Raw genomic sequence first — 24,824 nt, 5'->3', positions numbered from 1 at the left:
CACCTGTATACACGTTAAATGTTCCACGTGCGTTATTGGTACAATCATGTGAGGTGAAAAGAAGGGTAGACCTCGGAATAAAAGACGATAAGCTGTAAATCTGTGTAAATTATTGTCTCAACATCTTAGGTATAAGTTAGCTCAAAAGACTCGGAAAATCTCATGTACGCGAGTTGAGGTATTCAAAGTCAAAGATCACAAAAGCCAGATTTTTCTGAAATATCTTGTTTCCTCTGCTCTAAATGACATTTAGAGTTATTGGAAAAGTTGTAGACCATAAAAATCTCTACAGATTTTGCTCTAAGAAATATTTTACACAATTAACCGTTCGCAAGATGGAACGCGAAGAGTGGGAAGCGGTAAGCCGTATGTATGATGACGCTAGGTAAACTGTGGGATGCAATACATAGTACGATTTATCAAGTTAATTACATATTGAAATATTATAATGATAAAGAAACCTCAGTTATTTACTCATTAATTCTTGAAAGGAATATGAAGCGGCATACTTGCTATTCCCCCTCACATTCGCGCCTGAATTGTCGTAAATTTACGTTTGTTTATACAAGTTTGTAGCGTATTATCTTTCATTCCGAAGTTAAATGCTATGAAAATGAGCCAAGTAAATGTAGGGTAATATTAACGCAAATACTGGAGACTGAAGATTTCTACGAGCAATATGCTAAATGTATAGTCGGCCATTGTCATTCAACGAACGAAATATCTGTAATCACGTATATAATTGGTACATAATTTTTAATCTAGTATATTTGATGATTCCTATTTTTGTAATTTATGATGTGATTTCTTGTATAATTTTTCGAATTTACAAGATAAATCATGCAATAAATTACGCGCTGATTCTTTCAGGTGCGCAATGGCTAAGAGCAGATGCTCACAGTTGTGCGCGGAAGTCAATGGAATTGTACAAAAGCGCCGCTGAACTCCGTCTATTCAACGTTAGACTTTGTTAGCGGCTAGACGTGATTTTGCTACTCTGATATCACAGGTTTCTCGTATTACCTCGTATAGTTTGAATTTTAACGCTTTTTGCCTTTGATTTCATCGTCTAATCGCATGAGTTTATTGCAATCTAATCCCGCTCCTTTCACCAAAAGTTATGCTAATGAATAAAGTTCGTAATACTGCGATTTGCTCGGTCTAATTCTGCTTCGGTTAGTTTGTAATCGTCAATAAGGTGAGTCTTCAATTTTCTTTGAGTCTGAAGCCACGGAGGGACCGGATTAGTAGATTTTTTCGTAATTTCCCATTTGCCACAAAAAAAATTCTCAACTTGGTTGTAAATTCGTACCTTCAACTTTTTTCTTTTGAGAATTTGGAATTATCTATCCTTTGGGAGTAAGAATTGTCACCCGAGTTATGGATTTTTGCCGTGAGGAGTTTTCTGCCGCATATAATGAAACACTTGCTGCCTGAGCGAACTTGGGCTTTTTTAATAATTAGAATATTTTTATACGCTTTATTCTGGATTATTATTGTGTTTTTTCAAAAAACTGATTAGCTGCGTGATGATTTTTCGTCGGTATAGCATATATTTTGTTCTTCTATTGACTTTGATATATCTATCGAGTTCAAAATTTTTTTCAACCCTTCGTGGTCACACTGGGTAGAATCGACCCTTACATCATCTTTTGGCCTTAATATTTGATAGTCCATGACTTCGAACGAGAATCCAGTCGTGATATACCTGTGGTCCAAGGTTTTCCCTATGAGTACGGACCATAAATCATTCGAATCAAGCTTCGATGTTGACCTAACACCCGATAAAATTGCATCGTGCCCACGGAATAAATACGTTTTACAAAACGTGCAGTATGCTTCTATTTTTTTCCTGAAAGTATTACATACAACGAGCGTCGCCTCTGAATTTTAATCGAAAATATGAAAAATTTTCAAAGTTATGATTTTTTGAGTGCAAGTGTCCATTCTGCGCATTGACATACTTATGATTTTTTTTTTAATGTCACCATTTTATTTTTTATGAATAAACTTTTCGTACATCATTAAGAATGTTCAAAGCATGTTCCGTAATTTTTGGAACCACTTCAGACGGATAGTCATAGTATCATAATGTCTTTTTGTAAACCGACTGAGTATAATCGACCCAGTGTGACCACCGCGATTGAATTTGGAGGTGTGACCACGATGGGATAATGAAAAAGCCAGGTGTACACACCTATCCAATCGCTAAGGTCCTGACAATATTCATACCGTTTCGAATCTTACCAATTATAAGAAGCATTTGCATAGAACTTTATTCGGAGAAGCCAAAATTAATGACAGTCGGTTGGAATAAATAGTGAACCCAAATTGTTGACTGTGTCTTATTTACTAAGCTTTTCTTTTTGCATATAATTATCTTCGAAATACCGAGTTTTCTTCATGAAAATAATAAAAAACTAAATTGATGTATCATATGCATAACTAAAATCATAAATGAGTACAAACGATAAATAATTTCGATGTAAACGCACGTATTCATTTAAAATAGTAACTTCCATAACTTCAATAAGACTCCAGTTTTATTATGACGATGGATAGATAATATTACGATTGTTCGTCTGTCAACATGACACAGACCGAAGCTGTCACAAATGTTTGTAGGAGTGATAAGAATAAATATGTTCACATCATTGTTTTAACCTCCAACAGTTCCAATTTTCACCTGTGTGTGCATTTTTTACTCACCGTAGTTCTTCACCTACAGTTATTGATAGTGATATCTCAGCCGATTTAAATGTATGTACCCTAGCCCAAAATCAGACTCGCATTTTACGCGGGAATACCCATTTTTTGAATTCAAGGATAACCTTATAATATAAATAATGTGTCCAACATTATTTAATTAAGGCCTTACATACGTCTAACAGCGCCAAAAATGGGTTACAAAAAATTTTTTTTTTTGTGAAGATAAGAATAGAAATAAATAAAAATAAATAATACACATTGTTTATTGATATTCAAACTTTGTAAGAAAAATTTATTTCACTCTGTTTTTATAAAAATTACTTTATAAAAAAATTGTGTAATCCATTACACTAAGAAAAAAAACTTGCTGCACGGTCGGCATCATATCTCCAGAAAATGTTGATCGATCTGCAAAATTTTAAAAAATTCTTGTTAGGTTGGAGTTATAGCATGTCGAATGGAATGGGACAAAGTCAGTAAGAGAAAAATGTACCACTTTCGTCCCGCTTTTCTGGTTAAAAACCTTGACATTATACCTCAGTCGGGAATAATGATACATTGTGTACCAAGGCTGTAAAGTGGGCTTTTTTAAACCGAGTACTGCAACCAGCCGAAGTTAAAAAGCCTGCTCAGCCCTTGGTGCACACACATTTTTTATAAAGTGTGTACGGAGTTTTTTTCCACAGTTTCGAACAGGTTATGAGTACATAAACATATTTAACCTTGATTATTGATAATTTTCTTGAAAATGTTGAAATATATTTTGCAGGTGAAAAAATTAAAAGACGCCCGCTCCTCGGTGTAGTGGGCGTTTTCAATTTTTATTTCACCTGCCAGTCTGGGAACGGTTACCTTAGTCCTGCTTAAGCGGTAAAAAACAACGCAAAAATCGTGTAGTCGTAACTGTAATGCGAGTCCGGTTGCTTGAAAATAGCGCACGCATCGTTCGCTTCCAGGGTTTTTTACGGTACACGCACATGCTTTTACACTGTAGGTACGCGAGTAAAATTTTTCAGTCGCCAATGATTTAGAATGAGTGTTCCGATACCATTTTGGGCTGCGTTAACCGTAGTAACTATATTCTGTGTTTTGATTACAGTGAAGGAATTCTTGGCGATAGAACGCCATGGCGATAGCAATTCCACGATATATAGAAACCACGATATCAGCTCGAATGATCCAATGGACATTTGAGGGCCTTAGAACAGCTTTATCCGTCGGATCAATGGTCGGGTTTATGGTATTTTTGGAACTTTTGATAATGTTCATGCGACCGGACATCGTCGATGAGGACCACAGAGTACGCATCGTGTCTCCAGAAGACATGCTCAACACTTATGACTTTGTGATAATTGGTGGTGGATCTGCCGGCGGTGTACTTGCCAACAGATTATCAGAAAATACAGACTGGAATGTCTTGCTTCTCGAAGCTGGAGATGACGAAGATGTCATATCTGAAGTACCGACGATGTTCCTTAATATTCAGCGTACTTACATGGACTGGGCATTCAAAACTGAACCTTCAACAAACTATTGCAAAGGCATGATTAATAATCAGTGTAGCTGGCCCAGGGGTAAGGTACTTGGTGGCAGCAGTGCTATCAATTATATGCTGTACGTGCGGGCAAACCGTAAGGATTACGACACATGGCGAGACCTCGGCAATCCAGGATGGGGGTACGAGGATATTTTACCGTATTTCATGAAAGCAGAGAACATTTCGATTCCCGATCTTCGTGGATCATCTTATCACGGAACCGAGGGCTATCTCACCGTGGAAACTTACAGATACAAGCATCCCATTGGAAGTTATTTCATGGAAGCCATTCAGGAAATGGGTTACAACGAAGTGGATTTCAACGGAGAGACGCAAACCGGAGCTACCTATCCACAAGGCACTCTTCGGAATGGCCTCAGATGCAGCGTGGCGAAAGCTTATCTACGCCCCGTATCTAATCGAACGAATCTCCACATCAGCACAAATTCCATGGTTAATAAGATTTTGGTAAATGAAACGACAAAAGAAGCGTATGGCGTTGAGTTTGTTCGAGAAAACGTAAGGTACACCGTCCATGCTAAGAACGAGGTGATACTGTCAGCGGGTAGTATACAATCACCTCAGCTACTTATGCTCTCAGGAATTGGTCACAAAGAGGACTTGGAGGAGCTTGGCATCGACGTTATTCTCGATAGCCCTGGAGTCGGGCAAAGTCTTCAGGACCATGTCGCACTCGGCGGACTCACCTACTTGATTGATCCACCATATAATCCGTCAATATCGACATTTTCAGCCGCTGAACAGTTTCTGATGCAACATGAAGGTCCGCTGTACGATGCTGCACTGGCTGAAGTATTGGGATTTATAAATACCAGGTAACTGCATTGATAATTACTTAGCAAGAATATAATCTTTGAATGACCAGTAGACTCTTACATCGCAGACATTTGATTCACATACACAAGATAAATCAGGTTCACTCCAAAATTTGGAAGATTTCTGATTAGTGCATGAGCTAATCATCTTGCTGAATATTTTCTCTTTATAGCAGTTGACACAGATATATAATGTGAAAGAAGCTTTCATACGAACCTCGCACACCCACATCATTTTGACCACAAATGGATATGTTATACATCATCAGTTAATACTACTTTTTTCAGATATTCAAACAGTTCGGATGATTATCCAGATATCCAACTCTACTTTGGATCAACCGCTGATAATGTGAACAGAGCAGGTATTGAGCACGGTTTCGGTGTAAAAAGTGACTTCTACGAGAGTCTAAATGCAGACATCATCGATAAGGATTCGTACAGTATAATACCACAGTTACTACGCCCAAAGAGCAGAGGTTACATCAAACTGAGAGATAATAATATTACAAGCCCTCCGATGATAGTTCCAAATTATTTTGATGACCCATCTGATTTGGATGTTTTGGTAAGTTGATAATCTTCAGCGCCAAAGGATCTGATTGCGTGCTGTATGCTAAATTCGAAAACGACAGCGATACAATTTTTCTCTCCATTTGCAATATTTGCAAATATTTAGTAATCACCCAAAGTGTTTTGATTGTGAAGTGAAAATATGCTTTTAATTTTTTCATACTTAGACTCGATTTCACTTGCCACGAACAGTACACAAAATATCACTTGTACACACTGCAGGGTGAAAGCTGATGTTACTTATCTTCAGTGACAAACTACGCCTTGATGAGAAAATTATTTATTTCGTTACTCACAGTCTAGTAGAATCAATTTGGTTGCGTATCGTCCAAATTTTCTCCTTTCAGGCACAAAAAAAAATGACAGCGCCAAGTAGAAAAACAAATTTTTCCTCTAAGATTGTCATGCAAACTGAGAGTGAAATTCTGATACTTCAATCGAAATTATATTTATCCGTATACGTATCGACCGACACCGTTTATTACAGGCAGAGGGAGCCGTTGTTGTCTACAATTTTAGCCAGACCCCGACTATGCAGAAACTCAACGCACGTCCTAATCCTAACTTGATCCCCGACTGTGCGAACTTAACTTTTCCATCTCACGCTTATTGGCGCTGCTACGCACGATTCTATTCGCTGACGATTTACCATCCAACTTCAACTTGTAAAATGGGTCCCGCCGATGATAAAATGGCCGTAGTTGATCCCCGCCTGCGAGTCCGCGGGGTGGAAGGTCTTCGGGTAGTCGACGCTTCAATAATGCCAAACGTGGTATCTGGGAATACCAACGCTCCAGTAATCATGATCGCAGAAAAGGCAGCGGATCTGATCAAGGAAGATTGGAAATGGAAAGAAATATCTGCCGATTCCGACGAAAGTTCCAACTCCACAAGTAATATTTTTCTGTCATCTATACTACTTCGGTATTCCATACTAGCTTCTTGTGTGTATGTTTATTTTGAAAACTTATTCTAAATTTAGCTCAGAACACAAAAAAATTAGTCATCCTACTATAGCTAAGTAATAACTAAGCACAGAGTTATTTACATCGCGCGATACATGGCAGACTGCAATATCTTTCGTCAATTATATCGGTATTGAGCTCTTCGCGATTCTCATCATACAGAAAATAAGTACGGTTTTTGACAAGTCACTAAAGTTCTGGTTCTAGTATAACTGATTATACAATTTCGGATCTGATGACCGATTTAAGGTTTTCCATGTCGCCTGCTATGCAGGTTGAATAGATGTAGCAAACGACATTAGCAGCCTTGCATCAATCAGAATCTACTTCGGTAAGTGTACACGTGAGCTTTTATTTGTAGTACAAAGAAGTGTAATCTAATATTTAGGTTATGCGACACGTAAAAGGTTTATTCGACGTTTGAAAATTGGTGAATTCGTAGTTGGAATAAAATAAAGATACATGTTTCAGGATATGAAATTACTGTTTCTTTATTCGAATAGATTCCTATCTAGTGTATTCCTTTGCAAGATAGCTTGAATTCGTAGTAAGTGTGAGAAAATAAATGATTCTTCTCTTCTTCTACAGTTCCATAATCATTGATCGTTACGTCCTTACAGCAATATCACATAGACTCGAAAGACTATAAACTATTAATGTACGATTATCCAATGGCCTTGGTTAATCGGTCTTCCGATTATTCTATCAATCGCACACCTTTGCCCCAAACAAATTCACCATCGATTTGGGCGTTTTGTTAGCTTCGTCGCAGCCATTTTCTTCCAAAATCCGTATGAAATGATTCAAACTCATTAATGCAGTCTGTTGGCTTACTGTGTCTGAGCCGATTCAGGAACCTTATGGACTAGCTTTTCAGGGCGATCATTTCAATTCGTCCGCATTTGGATATATTCTATTATATGCTTAGATATGAAAATCCTTCAATTTTTCTTTCGCGATAAAAATCACGGGTCGAAACTCGCATTTTCAAAGTTTTTTCCTCCGGCTTGTGCCGTGAATCTCACGTCTCCTCAAAAACCGTATCCATACTCATTATGAAATATACTATTCTTTAGGCTCCTTTCCATTACCGTTACGTGATTCTTTTATTCAATGCGAAGGCTGCTAATTGCGTTACGTTCCCATTACAATCACCCCAAATGCTTGTTTCAAACTTTGCATGCAAATAATGTCCGGCCAAACAATGTATCGCAGTAGAATACATCGAATCACTCAACCGATTCGCTACCGACGTCCTACAAAATACATTCAGAATTCGAAAATAGAATAATTTGCCTTCCGGTACAGTTGAGTAATGTGTAGGGTAAACCACTAGTAACCTATATTTTTACTCGTCATTTTACCGTCGATACAGTGCTGATATTTCCAGTAAAGCTATCATTTGCCAACATTAAGCCACGCGTCATGGCGGAAATATAAGGTGCCATTAAGTGCCATGCATAGTACATACGCACACATTTTGCTGTATCGAACCACTTTGCAGCTGATTTCCGTGGGTATATCAGAACTTCCACCCGGTTGTTTCTGAGTTATAGATATTCCATGAATGTATTTTTTACTTCTGACTGCCAGCAACAAGCGAAAGAACCGAAGTTACGGGTAATTATATATGAACTATTCAGAAGTCAAATTTATCTTGATGTCTCTAAGTCATTTATCATGTGTACGACCGGTGAAGACCGGTGCACGTAATAAATGGTTAGTACGGGATTCTCTTATACATTTGTCATGCATCATATATGACAATACGGCCAGAATTCGACGTGACTGTGTGACGTAAGTACAAGCCTTGGATGTAACGTATTAAATACAGGTCTGACAATAGCTATTTATGTGGCATGCCTGTAAACCGCCTGTTTTTTTGGCAAGGAGAAAGATTTCAGGACGAGCTGAAGGCGAGCCGGAAGCGAGCCGGAAGTGAGTACTGAAATTATCCGGGCCAAAAAACGGTTTACGAGCACATTCAATATTTTTTACGATATGGGCATTGAAAAGCAAAACGAAGAGTGAGGTTATGTCGCGATGTGTTCTACGAAGCTACTTTATTCGGCAGTTTGGGATGCGCACTTCGAACTGCGCACCAAAACTGCGGAATAAAGACTTTATTCCGCAACTTTGTTCGCTGCCGTATAAAGCGTCACTTTACGGAACGAAAACTTCCACAAAAAGTGGACTTTTCAATGCCCATGCCGTAAAAACAAATTTTTACACCAAATTTAACCACCCACGAAATATTGATAGTGATGTATATATGACGATGTTTTATGTTTTTGACTGAAAGTAATATAATTGTCAGCATCTCAAAGTACCGGCTTGTGAGTCGAAATGTCGTACTAATGACGGGTTTTAACCCTTTAAGGGGGGAAACCAGTTTAGAAAACAGAAATTTTGGTGTTTTACGTGAATTTTTTTAATAGGGAAGTAATAATCAGAATTTGTTTGAGCTTGGAGGATATTTTATTCATGTTTCGAAGTACACTTTGTAATTTTTTCAAGTCATCTCCACCGAAAATAGTGAAGCTAGAAGCTGCTATCCATGTACGATCGCCATCCGAGTTTTTTGCTGGTGGGCATTCCTGAAGTCAAAATTTTTATCTGTAATCATCACAATTTTTTTTCTTCGTTAACAACATATTTCCTAAGAATATAAACCTAAATCTGGGATGATATTATTATTAAAAATATTTTTTAATGCAAAAGAGGAGAAAAAAACATGGTATAAAAACATGAAATTGTGTTCAAACACCTAAACAACATGCGATTTTCAACTTTTTTGATCACAATCAAAAGTTTCGGCGATTGTTTTTTTTTGTATAGAAGAGCAATTATACGTTTCCTCTATGTTTTTCGATGCTGAATGCGAATCTGATGTCAAAAATTGATGAAACCAAAAACAGGCCCTGAAATGGAAAGATAACGGGATGAATGATAACAATTGTTTTAGATAGAGTTCTGGAATGATATTTACATGAATATTTATTTTGAGATAGGACGGTTTTAAGCCGAGAATAGGTACAACTCCTAATACGACCTACATACACCTCTATAGAGGGTGAAAACTACCCCTATGCATTAAATTTCATAAATCTAATGGCCATTCTGAGATCTCTGATCGTCAACCAATGAATTTCAAGCATTTTTCGTATATGTTAATTATCAAATTTCTCCGCTAACGAATTTTATTAAAAAAAACACCTTTTTTTTACTAAGTTCTCATTAACTCGCTTTCTTGTCTCTGTGTTTGCTTGTTTGTTTGCTTGTTATAAATTTTGAAATCGATTTTAAACCAACTTCCCGATGAGCTACAGACTTGAAACTTTGAACCCAGCTCGGAACTGGATAATAATGCAATATTATTTGCTTGTTCATTCGGTACAAATTTTGCAATTCATTTTCTTTAGACTATACAGATACGAGCGGACGTTGACACGAGGACAATTCGACGACCACCGACGGAGACTGACGATAGCCGAAGACCAATGGACAAGACAATAGCTGGCGTGGACCGAAGGTAGTCGAAGACGTTAGACAAAGACAACCAATGACAGACGGAGGCGCCACGTGTGGTCTGTGACGCATTCTGCACAGAAAGCCACCGACTGGCGTTGCAAACAGCGGCCTGTAATTTGCCACATTCTCAGCAGCAAAAAGCACAAAAAAATTATATTTATGAAAATTAAATTTTCAATTTGATATGTTTGTGAAACGAACTAAAAAGCATAAAACTTTTTTTTTTGCCGCATGCAAATTTGAAACGAAGAACGCACGGCCCATGCAATAGATAATAGTGAAGAATGTAGAGAATAGCTGTCGTTGAGAAAACTCACACGATAGTTTATATCATTTGCAGTGCAATAGATTTGTTAGTGACTTAGGTGAACTATTCATGCATCACAGCATCAACGATCCATTGCATGCACCCCACGCTTTTGGTTTTGAATCTGTATGGGCCACGAGAAGTCATTTTATACTTTTTAGTCCCTATTAAAGACGTGGTAAATTAAAAATTTCGTAAAATTATGTAAGAAAGAAAAAAAGTCGAAGATTATTCCCGCGGTCGGGTGTTGCGTTCTAGGAGAGATCTTCGATTTACTGCTCAATTTATTGTCAGATTAAATCTCGGCTCACAAGCCTTTCGATGTCCACGCGTGCGAACTCTCATGTTCGTTTCGTTCAGATTTTTAGTTCAGCTCTTCATTATCTACAAATTCGGTTCCTTTGGGTCATGCCAACTATCTCTATGCGTGATTGAAATAATTCTCTTCGCGCAAACACTCTAATTTAAAACACACATTTGTTAACGAATAACAAGTTCTGCTCATTCAATCGTTAGCCTTAGATTTTAACGATGTCTTATTCAGTCGTCAAGTTGTTTAATTACGATTGCAATAGCAATACTTGAGTTGGAAGTTCTGAATCCAAGAGTTTGCTTGATTTTGGTTTACTTCCTCCTCGCTTGAATTTGGAATTAATTCCAAGTTCAATTTAGAACTCGATTCTTTGGTGTATAACGATAGATTCTTGCGAGGCGGATGTATAGTGCTTGGCTTTATTATTGTCAAATTTCCCACAAAAGTTTGGCGATTCGTTTTCGCGCTCAACTTTCCATACCCATGTTATTCTAGAAATACGTACTTGGCGGATTTATTAACATTGACAAGGTGTTTGCCATGTATCTGAATTTGCGGTTTGAGATAGCTGATTTGTAAATTTCATGCGACATAGTATGGTGAATGCATTGTGAATTCATGTAATTTTTTACAGTGTAGATCTCGACTGCTGTCTCCAGCCTACGGGTACGGCTTGTCCATTCGATTTATTGTTAGTCGTAGTCTACGTCGCAGAGCATAAAGTCGTATAAAAAATAAATCCCTACCTACAAACATCGATATTTGCTTCTTATTTGAACGTATAACGGATGAGACGAAAAATCGAATATCAATGTTTTTTGAGTATTCAAAAATACGTTAATGAATGAATTTTGCAACTGACATTACAATTACAAATTGATGAAATACTATCCAACGACTTCCAAGCCTGCTATTCTTCCAATGAGCCGTCTTTCACCAATTATTTTGATTTTCTGAAAGAATTTTAACTACGGAAAGAAATTAGTATTCGAACAATAGCCGCTGGATAACAAGAGTATCGAGACTAATGTTTTCAACATGGCATTAATAATTCGAAATAAATCGCGATGCCTCATCTTACCTACGACTAAACAGAATAGACAAGCTGTATCCAGTTTTTTACTGCGATTTACCTTGACTGAGGAAACGAGGGGCTTATCACAGACAACTTATAGGGGGCTTACAATCGAGTGGAACTTAATCGACTTCTGCAGGGACTGCCAGGCCTTTCCACGGTGAAGCGAATACCGGCTGCGCAGCTTTGACATCGCGAAGCGCATTCTTACCAACTGCTGCACAAGATTCTAGTTTGTGGAATAGTGAATAAAAAAAAAAACTTTCAAATATTTTCATAAATGTACGATGTGTGCGAAATAAAACAAACTTTTTGGTTCAGAATAATATGTGAATAATAAAACTCTGTCAACTTGTCAATTTATCAATTAGTGACCGTTCAATATCACCTTCGCTCAACTGGTATTATATCGCTCAACAGAAATAAAATTGAACTTTTATTCTCGTACGAGGTCCGAATGTGGTTAAAAAGTAAAAAACTCAAGCAATAAGTGCCGCTTGTGATGGTTTCTGTTATACTGCTAGTTGAACTGCGGTGCTGAACTGAAATTAATCATGGAGTAAAACCAAATGTATTTCTTAATTTATTTCTTAATAGTACCCAATACATAAATCATTCTTATCGTGGATGCTAAATGACTATAATGTAACTAAAGACTAAATTTGGACATGCATGCTATAAAGATTTGGAAATTGAGTTGGGGTGGATTTCGTCAAGGATGTCCTCTTCAAACTTGAGGCTAGGGAATCAAATGTTTCAACACATCTTCTGCTAATCGTCTAATCGTCGGGTTGGGTGTTCCTTTAACAGTTCAGCTTTTCGCGACGAATTATAAATTAACAACAAGTACATTTTCTCTAACCATGATCCAAAAATGAGGCTTTCATAGACGAAAACAGCTCGATATTCCTCACATGATTCATATCTTATAGTTCCATTGTCGATATGACATAAACGGTATGATACACCAATTGTATTTGTTTTTTCTTTCTCTTATTAATATCTACAAAGCGCATATTTGCCATAATTTTCTTCTATCTCGTCTCATTCATATCTTTCAACTGAAAATTTCCCGAGACGGAAAAATACAAGGATTCTATCCAACACTAAAATCGCGACACGCTGTTCTTTGCTTGTGAGAAAATCTGTTCACCGTCGTTAGTGTTTAAATTTTATTTATATTATCCAGAAAATATTACACAGTAAAATTCACATGGTCATACCTACAGAGGTAATTGCATCACCTGCCCGTAGGTCTGGGCCATAACAATGGAAAAACGGAAAAAATATACCATCAAAGAAAAATGTACGAACTTGAGACTAATTACCATAATACAAAAGAAACTGGTAGAATGTATCATAGTAGTCCATAGATGGAGCATTCCAGCCTTTTTCACGTCATCAGGGACGGGTTATTCATTCTTTCGCGAAACATTGTCGAGTTTGCGCTACGTCCTCTCGAAAAATGTCATTTTATAAAAAAGGTGATCTGAAAAAAAATCATAACTCGAAACCGTTTAATTGAAAAAATTTAAAAGAAATTGAGAGTCTTTTTGTAAGCTAATAGAATTTCGAGGAAAATTCAAAACTGAAACCGGAACTATAAGGTCAAAAGTGAGTCGAGTTCAGCTGTAATGCGCCATATGATACATTACACGTCGCTTTCTTTTTTTCTTTGTTCATCCATCACTGTGATCCATTTCTTGAGATAGAATACTGACTCAAACTAATGACTCCTTCTGGCTTAGGCGTCTCATCTTATGGCCATTGTAGGAGGAAGTGAGGAATCATGCAATGTTTCTAAATAAATTTATGGCCTGATCTGAAGAGTGCGTGGCTAATGCACATCCATTATAAACATGACTTTTAACATCAGATTTGTGTCTGGATATGCGATTTCATAAATACTCTGACTTTTGCCCTATGTATACTTTGTCGCAATCAAGACATTCAAGCGTGTATGCAACAAAATATTTGTCCTGTTTTTCACGTTTGCGTTTTTACACGAGTAAACATACTCTGTATGTAACTGGATACTTTGTACGTTATATCAACGCCCATATCTGGTAAAGCTTGTTTAATTTTGACGACAGACCTTCAGCATATGGGAAAGAACAAACAATCCTTTCTTCTTCTCAATCTACATTTCAACTTATACTGTCACCGGTATAATCTATTCACCGTAACTCTTGATTTGATTGATTGATCTGAACGGGTGATTATTATTCAGTAAAGTAACTTTAACAATCTTTAAATTTTTTTTCTTCTGAATTTTTAATGTGATAATTTGAAGACATCTGTCATACAACCCCGTGATCACTGCCTTTTTATATTGTAGAGGGTGTTTCAAGTTGAAGTTCATATAGTGGCCTGACCAAGTGTTCTTGCGGTATCAGTCTAAAATTATCTCGTCATCATCATTAATAACCGACGTATCTAGAAAACTGATTTGCATGTTTTGTTCTATCTTATGTGTGAACTGTATTTTAGGGTGAAATTTGTTGAAGTTATGCTACAAGGTGTTAATGTTGTCCTTATGTATGTCCGTATTCATTTGATTAATTCCTGGTCACGAACTCACAAACAATAAGTAAAATATGTATGGCAAACGCTAGGGATACCAACCCAAAATTCGGGCCGTCTAGTGAAATTGCGTTCAGCCATATCCTGTACATGCCATATCATTCTATTCAAATAGGAGAATAGCGCGCGTAAAATTTGAACTCGAGAATAGCAGCTCGCGTAGAATTCAACGGCTCGAAGCATTTTGTTGAACGGCAAGAAAAGTATGTACAATGAATTAGTTTGCTCGTTTGCCGAAATTGTTTTGTAAATATTTATGGAAAAACAGTCAACGAAATTTTCATATCAAAAGCTTTATTTGAAAGAAAGGAGTAAGTTGATTTTGCGAATAAGTGGAGTTGCGGGAATATTGGACCAGGTAAGAAAGATGATTCAAGAAGTACTTTTCTTTCCGTTCAACAAAATGCTTCCAGCCTTCAAATTATACGCGAGCTATTCTCGAGTTCAAATTCTACAAGAGCCTTTCTCGAGCTCGAACAGAATAAAGTATCATTCACAATCGATTTAGTGCAGTGGTAGTCCGGCGTGTAGCGGTAGTGCAGAAAAGCGTTCACAATTCGTAAGTATTGCAGTGTAGAAGGACTTGCCGTTTCGAATTTCAATTAAAATAATCTGACGAACTTTATCGAGAGTAAATGAAAGTGAACCTCACGTCAAAAAAGTCTCGTGTACTGCCGCAATATTACTGAAAATATTTCTTTCAGGCATTTTCTTTTTTCTTGGAATCACGGAAGATTGCGACGACTGTTCCCATATTACAGAATGATTTTGCAATTTCTCAGTGAATAATTCGTCTATATCAGGCCTGTTTCATGTTAATTTTACGTGAGGATTCTGTACTAATTTTTGAGGCGTCTATTACGATTAGTCGTTTCAGTAGTTTGATTTATGGTGCGGTGCAGATACTTGGAGATTGCAAGGTTCTGCACTAATTCTGCCACTTCCACTCCCACTACCGCCTCCACTAATCCATTTTGAACGCTTGCGTGGTATTCGTATTCCCAAACTTCCGCACCGCACTGCCACTGCACTACCACTGCAGTAAGTTGATTGTGAACGATACTTAAAGCTAGTTTGAACAGGATTTGGCTGAACGCAATCTCACTAGACCGCGGGGTTTTGCGTTGGCATCCCTTGTGACGTCCTAGTAAGGGACCTTCGCCTGAAAATGAAAACTTTATCACTTTTAGATTGCTGTTCTCTCCCCTTGTGACGCGACTACTATAAGGATATGAATCATAAATGTATAAATGAATATGTACTCCACATTATCTCGTCAGTACACATATACTCGTTAAGGGGGTCCTCAAGTTTCTCGACTGTCTTTTTTTTACGGCTTTTTCAATAATTTTTTACGGGCAAAACATCGAAATAATCAATCTCATTGTTGTTGCATTATGTTTATTAACATTTAAATAAGCTCTATAAATTTTTTGAAGTCAAAATATGTAATAGAATAAAAGTTATAGTGGAAGACATCGAGTAAAAGAGGTGCTTGACGGTGACCAAGATTGCGGCTGTTCTACTTATCTGAAATCAAAAAACCAAACGGCATTTTAATCTTCATATTTAATACTAGCGATTGAATTAGGATTATCATAATTGCTTCGATAGTTTTTTTCCTACGAGCGAAAAACTGAAGAAAAAATGAGTAAAAAATAGAATGTAATTTTCAAACGTGTATAAAAAAGTCAGTTTTTGTAATTTAGAATTCACTCTAGTTCAATCGCTAGTCTTAAATATGAAGATTAAAATGCCGTTTGGTTTTTTGATTTCAGATAAGCAAAACAGCCGCAATCTTGATCACCGTCAAGCACCTCTTTTACTTGATGTCTTCCTGTCGGCCACTATAACTTTTATTCTATTATATATTTTGACTTCAAAATTTTTTTAAAGCATATTTAAATGTTAATAAAGATTATGCAACAACAATGAGATTGATTATTTCGATGGTTCGCCCGTAAAAAATTATTGAAAAAGCCGTAAAAAAGCAGCCAAGAAACTAGAGGACCCTCTTAATGAATAATTATCAATATACATTTACATACTTGCCAATAAACAATCATGCAGGGATACATTGGTATGAAGCGCCTAACGTAGCAAGAGACAGCAACTCGCCTCACATGGAACAACGCGCCTCAGAATAGGCAACCCGTACACAGAGTTACGTAAGCGGCTATCTTGATGTATCTTCTGCCAATAATCATATTTCACATGCTATATAAAATACTTGGTCCAATATGCAAGGAATAGCGTTTACAACAATCATTTTTATGAATATACTAGGGGCTTCGCCCCTGCGCGCTTCGCGCACCAACCCCACCTCGGCGCTGCGCGCCTCACTATTTCCTCATACATTGTCTATTAGACAGGTCAATTCACCATTTTTTTCTTCTTGCTTTTCTTGACTGTTTCCATTGCCAACGTAAATCCTGGCTGTCCTTTTGACTGTTTGGTTATATATTTATATTTACTATCATATGTTTGTTACTTTTAATACTTATTACTCACTATCTGAATTTTATTTCTGCAAGACATCAAAGTGTCCACCGTCTCCGTCGCCGGTGAGGAATATCGAGAATTGTCTTCCATCTTGAGATCCGATTTGGTGTGGATGAATTTGTTCTCCGCGATACACGATTAAACATATCTTAAAAATGTCCGCAGCTGCAGCTAATTCTGCTTCTCCCCCGTAAATTCCCCTTTTATTCAAGTGTGATTTGTAATCACTAGGTGACCTAATCACGGCACCGTTTGACTCATTACCTGTAATCAAACCCGTAAATTTTGACCAATTATCAACTATATTTGACACGATACTCAGTCTCACCTCTGCGTGTCGATCTTGAGTGCCGTGCGCGAAAAAGACAATTCCCTTCGTGAATCATATTGATAATTCTCGTTTGCATATTTATTTTCTGTGTGTCATAAACAGATAACTATAAATATATTTGTCAAAGACTGTCAATCACTTGACACTAACTTCATTGCAACAGCAACTTTATTATTAAATGAGTTTATTTTAAAATACTCCACGTTCGACTTCTCAGCGCACATCTTGTTATGAACCATACTGTATGAACATATTAAGTTTTGGTTGCTAAATGCTTTTTTTTTTTTTGTTTCCGGCATCTCACCCCACCGCCAACTTCATGCGTATACTATTGTTATTATAATCTTTTTTACCTGTTGCTGTGCGGTACAGGGTTTTTTTATTAGATAGAGAGAGAGAGATACAATTTAGGGTGATTTTTTTTGAACGACTATTTTTTATTTCAGTCCTCATCGAAAATTTTGTTCCATATGTCAAACAAAAAATTCCCTAAAAGTTATAGCCCTTAATATTAGTATTAAGTACTTGCCCAGGGTGTGGATAGATTTCCCATGTAAAATACACGTGAATCGAAGCATTTTTTTTCAAATCTCTACAACTCAGCGGAAATTCGTGATATCACAAATGGTCTTGGTCGCAAATTACGCAGAATTGCACGATCTTCAAAAGTCTTTCGAACAGCGTGAGTGCAACTTACATTTGTGAGGTGGTACAGGGCACTAAAGTTGATTCTTACCCAAGATTCTCCTTTTTTCGCTGTTATTTTCAAAATGATTAACTGGGCCAAAAAAATTTAGAGAACAACTTTGTTGGAAATTCGATTTCCTACAAGACAGGTCCTTTAAACAAAAATGCTCAGATTGATATTTCTTGAGGTATCGGAATTCAACTTACTTGACGCATAAAATTTTTATGTTCCATTGAATTAAACGTTTTAATCTAATATAATCAATGAACATCATGGTTTATTGAATCAAACGTTTTGAATCACTGATATTCCAATTAAATGGATCGAATGAATCGAATTGAATCGGAAAAATTGAATTTATTATTATTTTATATTATTTATTAAATAATTTAAAACGTTTGATTCGATAAACCATAAAAATTTTATACGACAAGAAGTTAAAGTTCGATATCCTAAGAAATATCAATCTGAGCAATCAGGTCTACAGGACCTTTTTTGTAGAAAATTGAATTTCCAACGAAGTTTTCATTTACATTTTCTTGGTGAAGTTGATCATTTCGGAGATAACAGCGACAGCAAAATTTTCGATGGGGACTGAAAAAAAAAATTGTCGTACAAAAAAAATCACCCGAATATACATATCATTATACTCTTCTCGGAAAAGATCATTTTGACTTAACGTATGACGGTTTTTTGTGTACAAACTTCACATCGGATCTATTTCGAGAATGGTTGTTGATAACAATCACCTTTGAATTATCACATTCAGCGGCGAGGTATTTTGAACCGTTGATTCAACGTTGATCCCCCCCCCCCCCCCCCCTCCCCAGCGACACGAGCGGCTGAAAAACTGGACCGCATCGGACCAAGTTTTCACTTCATATCCACTTCTTGAACTAGACGGCCGCATCAGCTCGCTCTTAGAACTTGTTATTCCTACGAGTAAAATTAGGGTGTAATACGTTCTCCTATTTCCATCGAGTTTCACGCCAATCGTTATCGCCCTTACTTTGCTGACTGGTTTGCCGATTCTATTCCCTCTATTCCCGATTCTCCCACCTTTCGTGAGCTCGTACTCCTTGTCTAAAACTCACTCCGATCCCAACGTTCCAACAATCAACATCAACTTCCGTTCTCGGTCCAGCCTGAAGACGTCACCTCACCTATTTCTTACGCGCTTTGCCTAGTTACCCAATGACACTCCTGGATTCCAAAGAAGCTTCAATGTCGGCAAAAGGTACCCTCCACCGTTTCATTATCCTTCATTTCATCATTCCCGGATCGAAGACGGCGACGAGACCAAACCCAAAAGTACCCGAAACAACAGCTCCGAGTGGGTATAGTCGTACAAGAATATGCATCAATAATTGCTGTACACGGTTTTATTCCGAGGATAAAAAGTAATTTCAAAAAGTGCAAAAATCCCGAACGCGAACTCAAACACACACGACCGCATGATTTTACTCGATAAACTTACGATCCATTATTACCTCCTCGGCCCATAACCCGAGAAAACACGCAGGTTTTATGTAGAGTTTAATGATGTCAGAGAGTTTATTTAGAAGAAAACAGCAATACAAAAAGAGTAGAATAGATCGGCAACTTCGAAGCCGTTTTTGCACTATTTACTTTTTCGAACCTCGTGAAAGTTCTAACTCTCGAACGAAGGTTCAGATCGCTTCGAAATTTTTACACCATATTCTTAGTGCCATCCACAGAAACAAAAATTGCAATGACACAAAAAATACAGAAAATAAAATACCGACAGAAAATTGAGTTAAAAAAATTGAGGTTTCTAATTTTCATGATAATACTTCTTTTTACTGATAGTGTTGGTTCGCACTGAAGATATATTCATTTTGCAATTGAAAATACGTCAATTTCTTTTGTCACGCACCAACATCAATGCCGAGAACTTTCACCATCAACGTTTCATTATGTTAAATCTTCGCCATCCGCTAATATTGCTGATTTTTTTCACGCATACTTAACCTTGTGCATAAAAGATCTGTAAAATAAATCTTATCAATTTATGCGTAATTTTTTCTTAACCGCGCCTGGAAAAGTACCCTCGAAAATCGGCGAAATCGCGTATATATAATGCCTTAGTATATATTCGAAGTCAAAGATGGCAAAAACCGGTTTTCTTCTGAATATCGTGATTTCTTTGCTTCAATTCATATTTGGAGTCATTATAAAAGTTTGAGAGCAATAAAATCTCAGCGCACAGGAGTTTTGCAACCCCGCGTTTTCGTATGCCTAACAACGACTCTCAGGTGAACAAACTGGGCCTCTGTACAAACCTCATCTTTTATCTGTATCCACCCACAACCTTGGACTTACGAAGTCTTACAGTAAGCACCAAGTTTGTTGTATAACCAACTGTGCAGACAGGAGATTGAGCCACGCGGATCGATCACGTGATACATGTTTCAACGTTTCCGATGTGCTTCGACTCTCGTCGGGTGGTATTTCAAAGCTCTTTTTTTTATTTTCACAAAGCTCGGAATGAAGCGCCGTGGCACACCAGTCAGAATTGAGAGTCAAACAGAAGCGTTTCAATTATGCACGTAACTTTGAAATGATTAAACTTGATCTATGCAATTCTTTTTGGATTGAAAAGGAGTTTCAGGCGTGTCGTATAACTCATACACGATTTGCAGTGAAATTCTTTCGTCTCAGGAGACTTCATATCATCCATCACACCGGTTCTCTTCTCAAACAAATCCACATTATTACACCTGTATACACGTTAAATGTTCCACGTGCGTTATTCGTACGATCATGTCAGGTGAAAAGAGGGGTTGACCTCGGAATGAAAGATGTTAAACTGTGAATCTGTATAAATTATTGTTTCAACATTTTACAAGTTAGCTCAAAAGACTCAAAAAATCTCATGCACGAGAGGCAAGATATTCAAGGTCAAAGATCGCAAAAACCGGATTTTTCTTCAATATCTTGTTTCCTTTGCTCTGAATGACATCTAGAGTCATTAGAAAAGTTATAGAGCATAAAAATTTCTACAGATTTTGTCTTAAGAAATATTTTATATCATCAACCGTTCGCAAGATAGAGCGCGAAGAATGGGAAGCGGTAAGCCGTACGTATGATAACGCTAGGTCTATTGTGGGATGCAATACATAGTAAGATTTATCGAGTTAATTACATATTGAAATATTGAATGATGAAGAAACCGTAGTTATTTACTAATTAATGCTTATTTACTCATTAATTCTTAAAAGGAATATGAAGCTGCCTACTTGCTATTCTCCCTCACATCCGCACCTGAATTGTTGTAGATTTACGTTTGTTTATACAAGTTTGTAGCTTATTATTTATCATTCATTCATTTCATTAGAACACTAAGAAAAAAAGCTGCCTCACGGTCGGCATCGTATCTCCGGTGAATGTTGATCAATCTGCAAAATTTGAAAAAATTCTCATCTTGCAGTGAAGATTACTACTAGCAATATGCTGTATGTATAGTCGGCCATTGCCATTCAACGAACGAAGTATAGTCATCTATATAGCGGCCCTATGTAATCACGTACATAATTGATACCTACATGATTTCTGATATAGTATATTTGATGATCCGTGTATTTGTAAATTATCATGTGATTTCTTATATATATCTTCAAATTCACAAGATAAATCATGCAGTAAATTACGCGCTCATTCTTACAGGTGCGCAACGGCCCAGAGCAGACGCACACAGTTGTACGCGGAAGTCAATTGAATCGGGTGAAAGTGCAGCCGAACTCCGTCTATTCGACGTTCGGCTTTCTTAGCGATTAGACGTGATTTTGCTCCTCTGATATCACAGGTATTATCTCATATTGATTAATTCAAACGCTTCTTGCCTTTGATTTCATCTTCTAATCACACGAGTTTATTTCAATCTAATCCCGTTTCTTTCACCAAAGTTATGATAATGAATAAATATTGTGATACTGTAATTTGCTTTGTCTACTTCTGCTTCGCTTAGTTTGTACTCGTCAATAAGGTGAGTCTTCAATTTTCTTTGGGTCTGAAGCCACGGAGGGACCGGATTGGTAGATTTTGTCATAATTTCCCATTTGCCACAGAAAAATACACAACTTGGTTGTAAATTCGTACCCTCAACTTTTTTTCTTTTGGGAATTTGGAATTATCTATGCGTTGGGAGTAAGAATTGTCACCCGAGCTATGGGTTTTTACCGTGAGAGATTTTTGCCGCATATAATGAAACACTTGCTGCCTGATCGTACTCTGGCTTTTTTATAATTGGGATATTTTTATACGCTTCATTCTGGATTATTATTGTGGTTTTTCAAAAACTGATTAGCTGTGTGATTATTTTTCGTCGGTGTAGCATATATTGTATTCTTTTATCAACCTTGATATATCTATTGAGTTTCGATTTTTTTTTTTACGCTCCTCGGTCACAACAAGTAGAATCGACCCTTCGATCATCTTTCGGCCGTAACATTCAATAGTCCATGGCTTCGAACGGGACTTTAGTCCTGATATACCTATGATTTAAGGTTTCCCCCATGAGTACGGACCATCAGTCACTTGAATTAAGCTTTAATGTCGACCTATCACCCGATCAAACTAAATCGTACCCACGGAATGAATACGTTCTTTTGAACCGTGTACTATGCGACTATTTTTTCCTGAAAGGATCACATGTAAAGAGTATCACCTCCAAATTCTAGATAAAAATGTGAGAAACTTACAAAGTTATGATTTTTTTAGTGAAAGCGTCCTTTTTGCGCATTGACCTCCTTATGATTTTTTTTATATTTTACATGTCACTATTTTATTTCTTATGAATAATTTGTCCTACATTATTGAGAATGTTCGAAGCATGTTCCGTAATTTTTTAAACCACTTCAGACGGATCGTTTGCTCATGATACTTTTTTGGAAACCGACCGAGTATAATCGACCCAGTATGACCACCGTCATTGAGTTTGAAGGTGTTTCCACGAAAGAATAATAGGGACGCAAGTTGCACCCATCCGGTCACTAAGGTCCTATCAATATTCATACTCCGTTGAATTTTACCAATTATACGATGAATTTGCATAGCACTTCATTTGGAAAAACCAAAATTGAAGATATTCCGTTAGCGTAAATAGTTGGTGAAAATTGTTTACTTTGTCTGATTTACTTAGCCTTCATTTTTTGATATAATTACCTTTGAAGTACCAAGTCTTCCGTATTAAAATGATAAAACCTCAATTGATGTAAAATATGCATAACTTTGAAACCATAAACGAGTGAGAACGACGAATGATCTCGATTTAAGCGCCTGTATTTGTTCAAGATAATAACTTCCATAACTTCAATACGACTCCAGTTTTATTATGACGATGGATAGATAATATTACGATTGGTCGTCTAGTAACATGAAACAGACTGAAATTGCAACAAATGTTTCTAGGAGTGACACGAATGAAGATGTTCTCATTATTGTTTCAACATTCAACAGTTCTAATTTTGACCTGTATGTGCATAACTCAATTGCCGTAGTTCTTCACCTACGGTTGTTGCATGCATGCACCCTAGCACAAAACCAGACTCGCATTTCGCGCGGGCTCATTTGTTTTTTTGAATTCGAATCTAATATGAAAAATGAATCACAAATCTAATAATCCAACGAAGTACAAAGATTACCTTATGATATGAATAATGTCTTTAACATTATTTGTTAGAATACAAAACTACTTGCTATATCTTGTGTCTCGCATGTCTATACATGTATATGGGGCATTCCAAGTGAAATCGAGGAGTCATTCGCCTCCAGTCATCAGATCCTTGCATAACTTTTTTTTCGCATTGATTTCACTTCAAAAGAAGCTTAATTTTTCAAAAGTATTTTCTCGCTACTCCTTCAGGTGGCGTAACGATCGTTTCTGTATAAAAAAGGAATAGTAAAAAAACACCACAAAGAAAAATAAATCATGTCTTGGAATATCTTGATATTTTACATATTTTGCAAAACAAGTGAGACAAATCGTTTTTTTTCAACAAAAAATATCAAAAGATGAAAAATTTATTATTCAAAATAAAGTCAAATGACTCCTTGATTTCACGTGAAATGCCCCATATGTGTATATCCAAATACTTGGGTGTACCGAATTTAAGAAAGTTTCGAATTTCTTTCAAGCTGAGCGCTGTGGAACAAAATTTAGGGGTGCCGAAAATCGTTTTTGTGGAATAAAAGTTGAAAATCGACGAATCATCGCTCAAACGCATATTATCATTTCCATATCGTAGGAAACTGTTTGTCAATGCTTCATTAGGTTAATTTCAGACTCGTTGCTAAGAAACAGTAACAAACGGAAAGAGATAAATGAAACAGGATTTTTTTTTAAATTTCCAGATTTTTCAATTAGGGCTATCGATTTGCTCATTTTCAAAAATCATTAGGAAATGAAATTTTTTTCGAAAAATCTGGTACAAATCTAGAGTGTTTTTTTTTAAGGTGGAACAATGCAAAAAATCATGACTCTGATCGGAAGGGGTCAGGATCAGACGTTGGTCGGTTTCATCTCTCGGCGTCTGAGCCTTCACTTCAGTTGTCGAGTATCGACTGTCTTGTCACACGCTTTGGCACGTCGTGCGTCACATTGTCACGCACAATACACAATTGTGTTTTACCCACGATTTCTCTCGCCCTAATCCTAACATTTTGTTCTAAATAACCGCTTTAACATCATTTAACCCTTTATAAGAATTGCGTGTTCTCTCATTATTTAATTTACTTTTCATTCCACACAATCACTTTATCAGATGACAGAAACACGATATCCTTTGATATTCTGTAAGTCAAACAATCATCCAGTTTCCACTCCAGTGGTTTATAATCATGCGATTCTGATACG

At 36.9% G+C, this 24,824-nt stretch overlaps 1 protein-coding gene across 1 annotated transcript; it reads left to right on the top strand.

The window, feature by feature from the left end:
* The first annotated feature begins 1,159 nt into the window (after positions 1 to 1,159).
* On the top strand, positions 1,160 to 16,576 carry LOC124410166 (glucose dehydrogenase [FAD, quinone]-like). The gene is made up of 5 exons (XM_046888330.1): positions 1,160 to 1,198; positions 3,809 to 5,082; positions 5,371 to 5,650; positions 6,143 to 6,548; positions 16,500 to 16,576. The coding sequence occupies exons 2-5, from the start codon at positions 3,836 to 3,838 to the stop codon at positions 16,574 to 16,576; spliced, it is 2,010 nt and encodes a 669-aa protein (XP_046744286.1). The 5' UTR covers positions 1,160 to 1,198; positions 3,809 to 3,835.
* The last annotated feature ends 8,248 nt before the right edge of the window (positions 16,577 to 24,824 follow it).

Source organism: Diprion similis, chromosome 9 (assembly GCF_021155765.1).
Source record: "Diprion similis isolate iyDipSimi1 chromosome 9, iyDipSimi1.1, whole genome shotgun sequence".
Lineage (NCBI taxonomy): Eukaryota > Metazoa > Arthropoda > Insecta > Hymenoptera > Diprionidae > Diprion > Diprion similis.
The sequence above is the reverse complement of the archived record's forward strand: the minus strand, read 5'-3'. Positions and strand labels throughout refer to the sequence as shown.

Bases quoted from the DNA above. Each gene is read 5' to 3' on its own strand.
- LOC124410166 (XM_046888330.1), top strand. From the start codon at position 3,836: ATGGCGATAGCAATTCCACGATATATAGAAACCACGATATCAGCTCGA. The intron at 5,083-5,370 runs GTAACTGCATTG...TACTTTTTTCAG, and splicing joins TTGGGATTTATAAATACCAG to ATATTCAAACAGTTCGGATG. The intron at 5,651-6,142 runs GTAAGTTGATAA...CGTTTATTACAG, and splicing joins CATCTGATTTGGATGTTTTG to GCAGAGGGAGCCGTTGTTGT.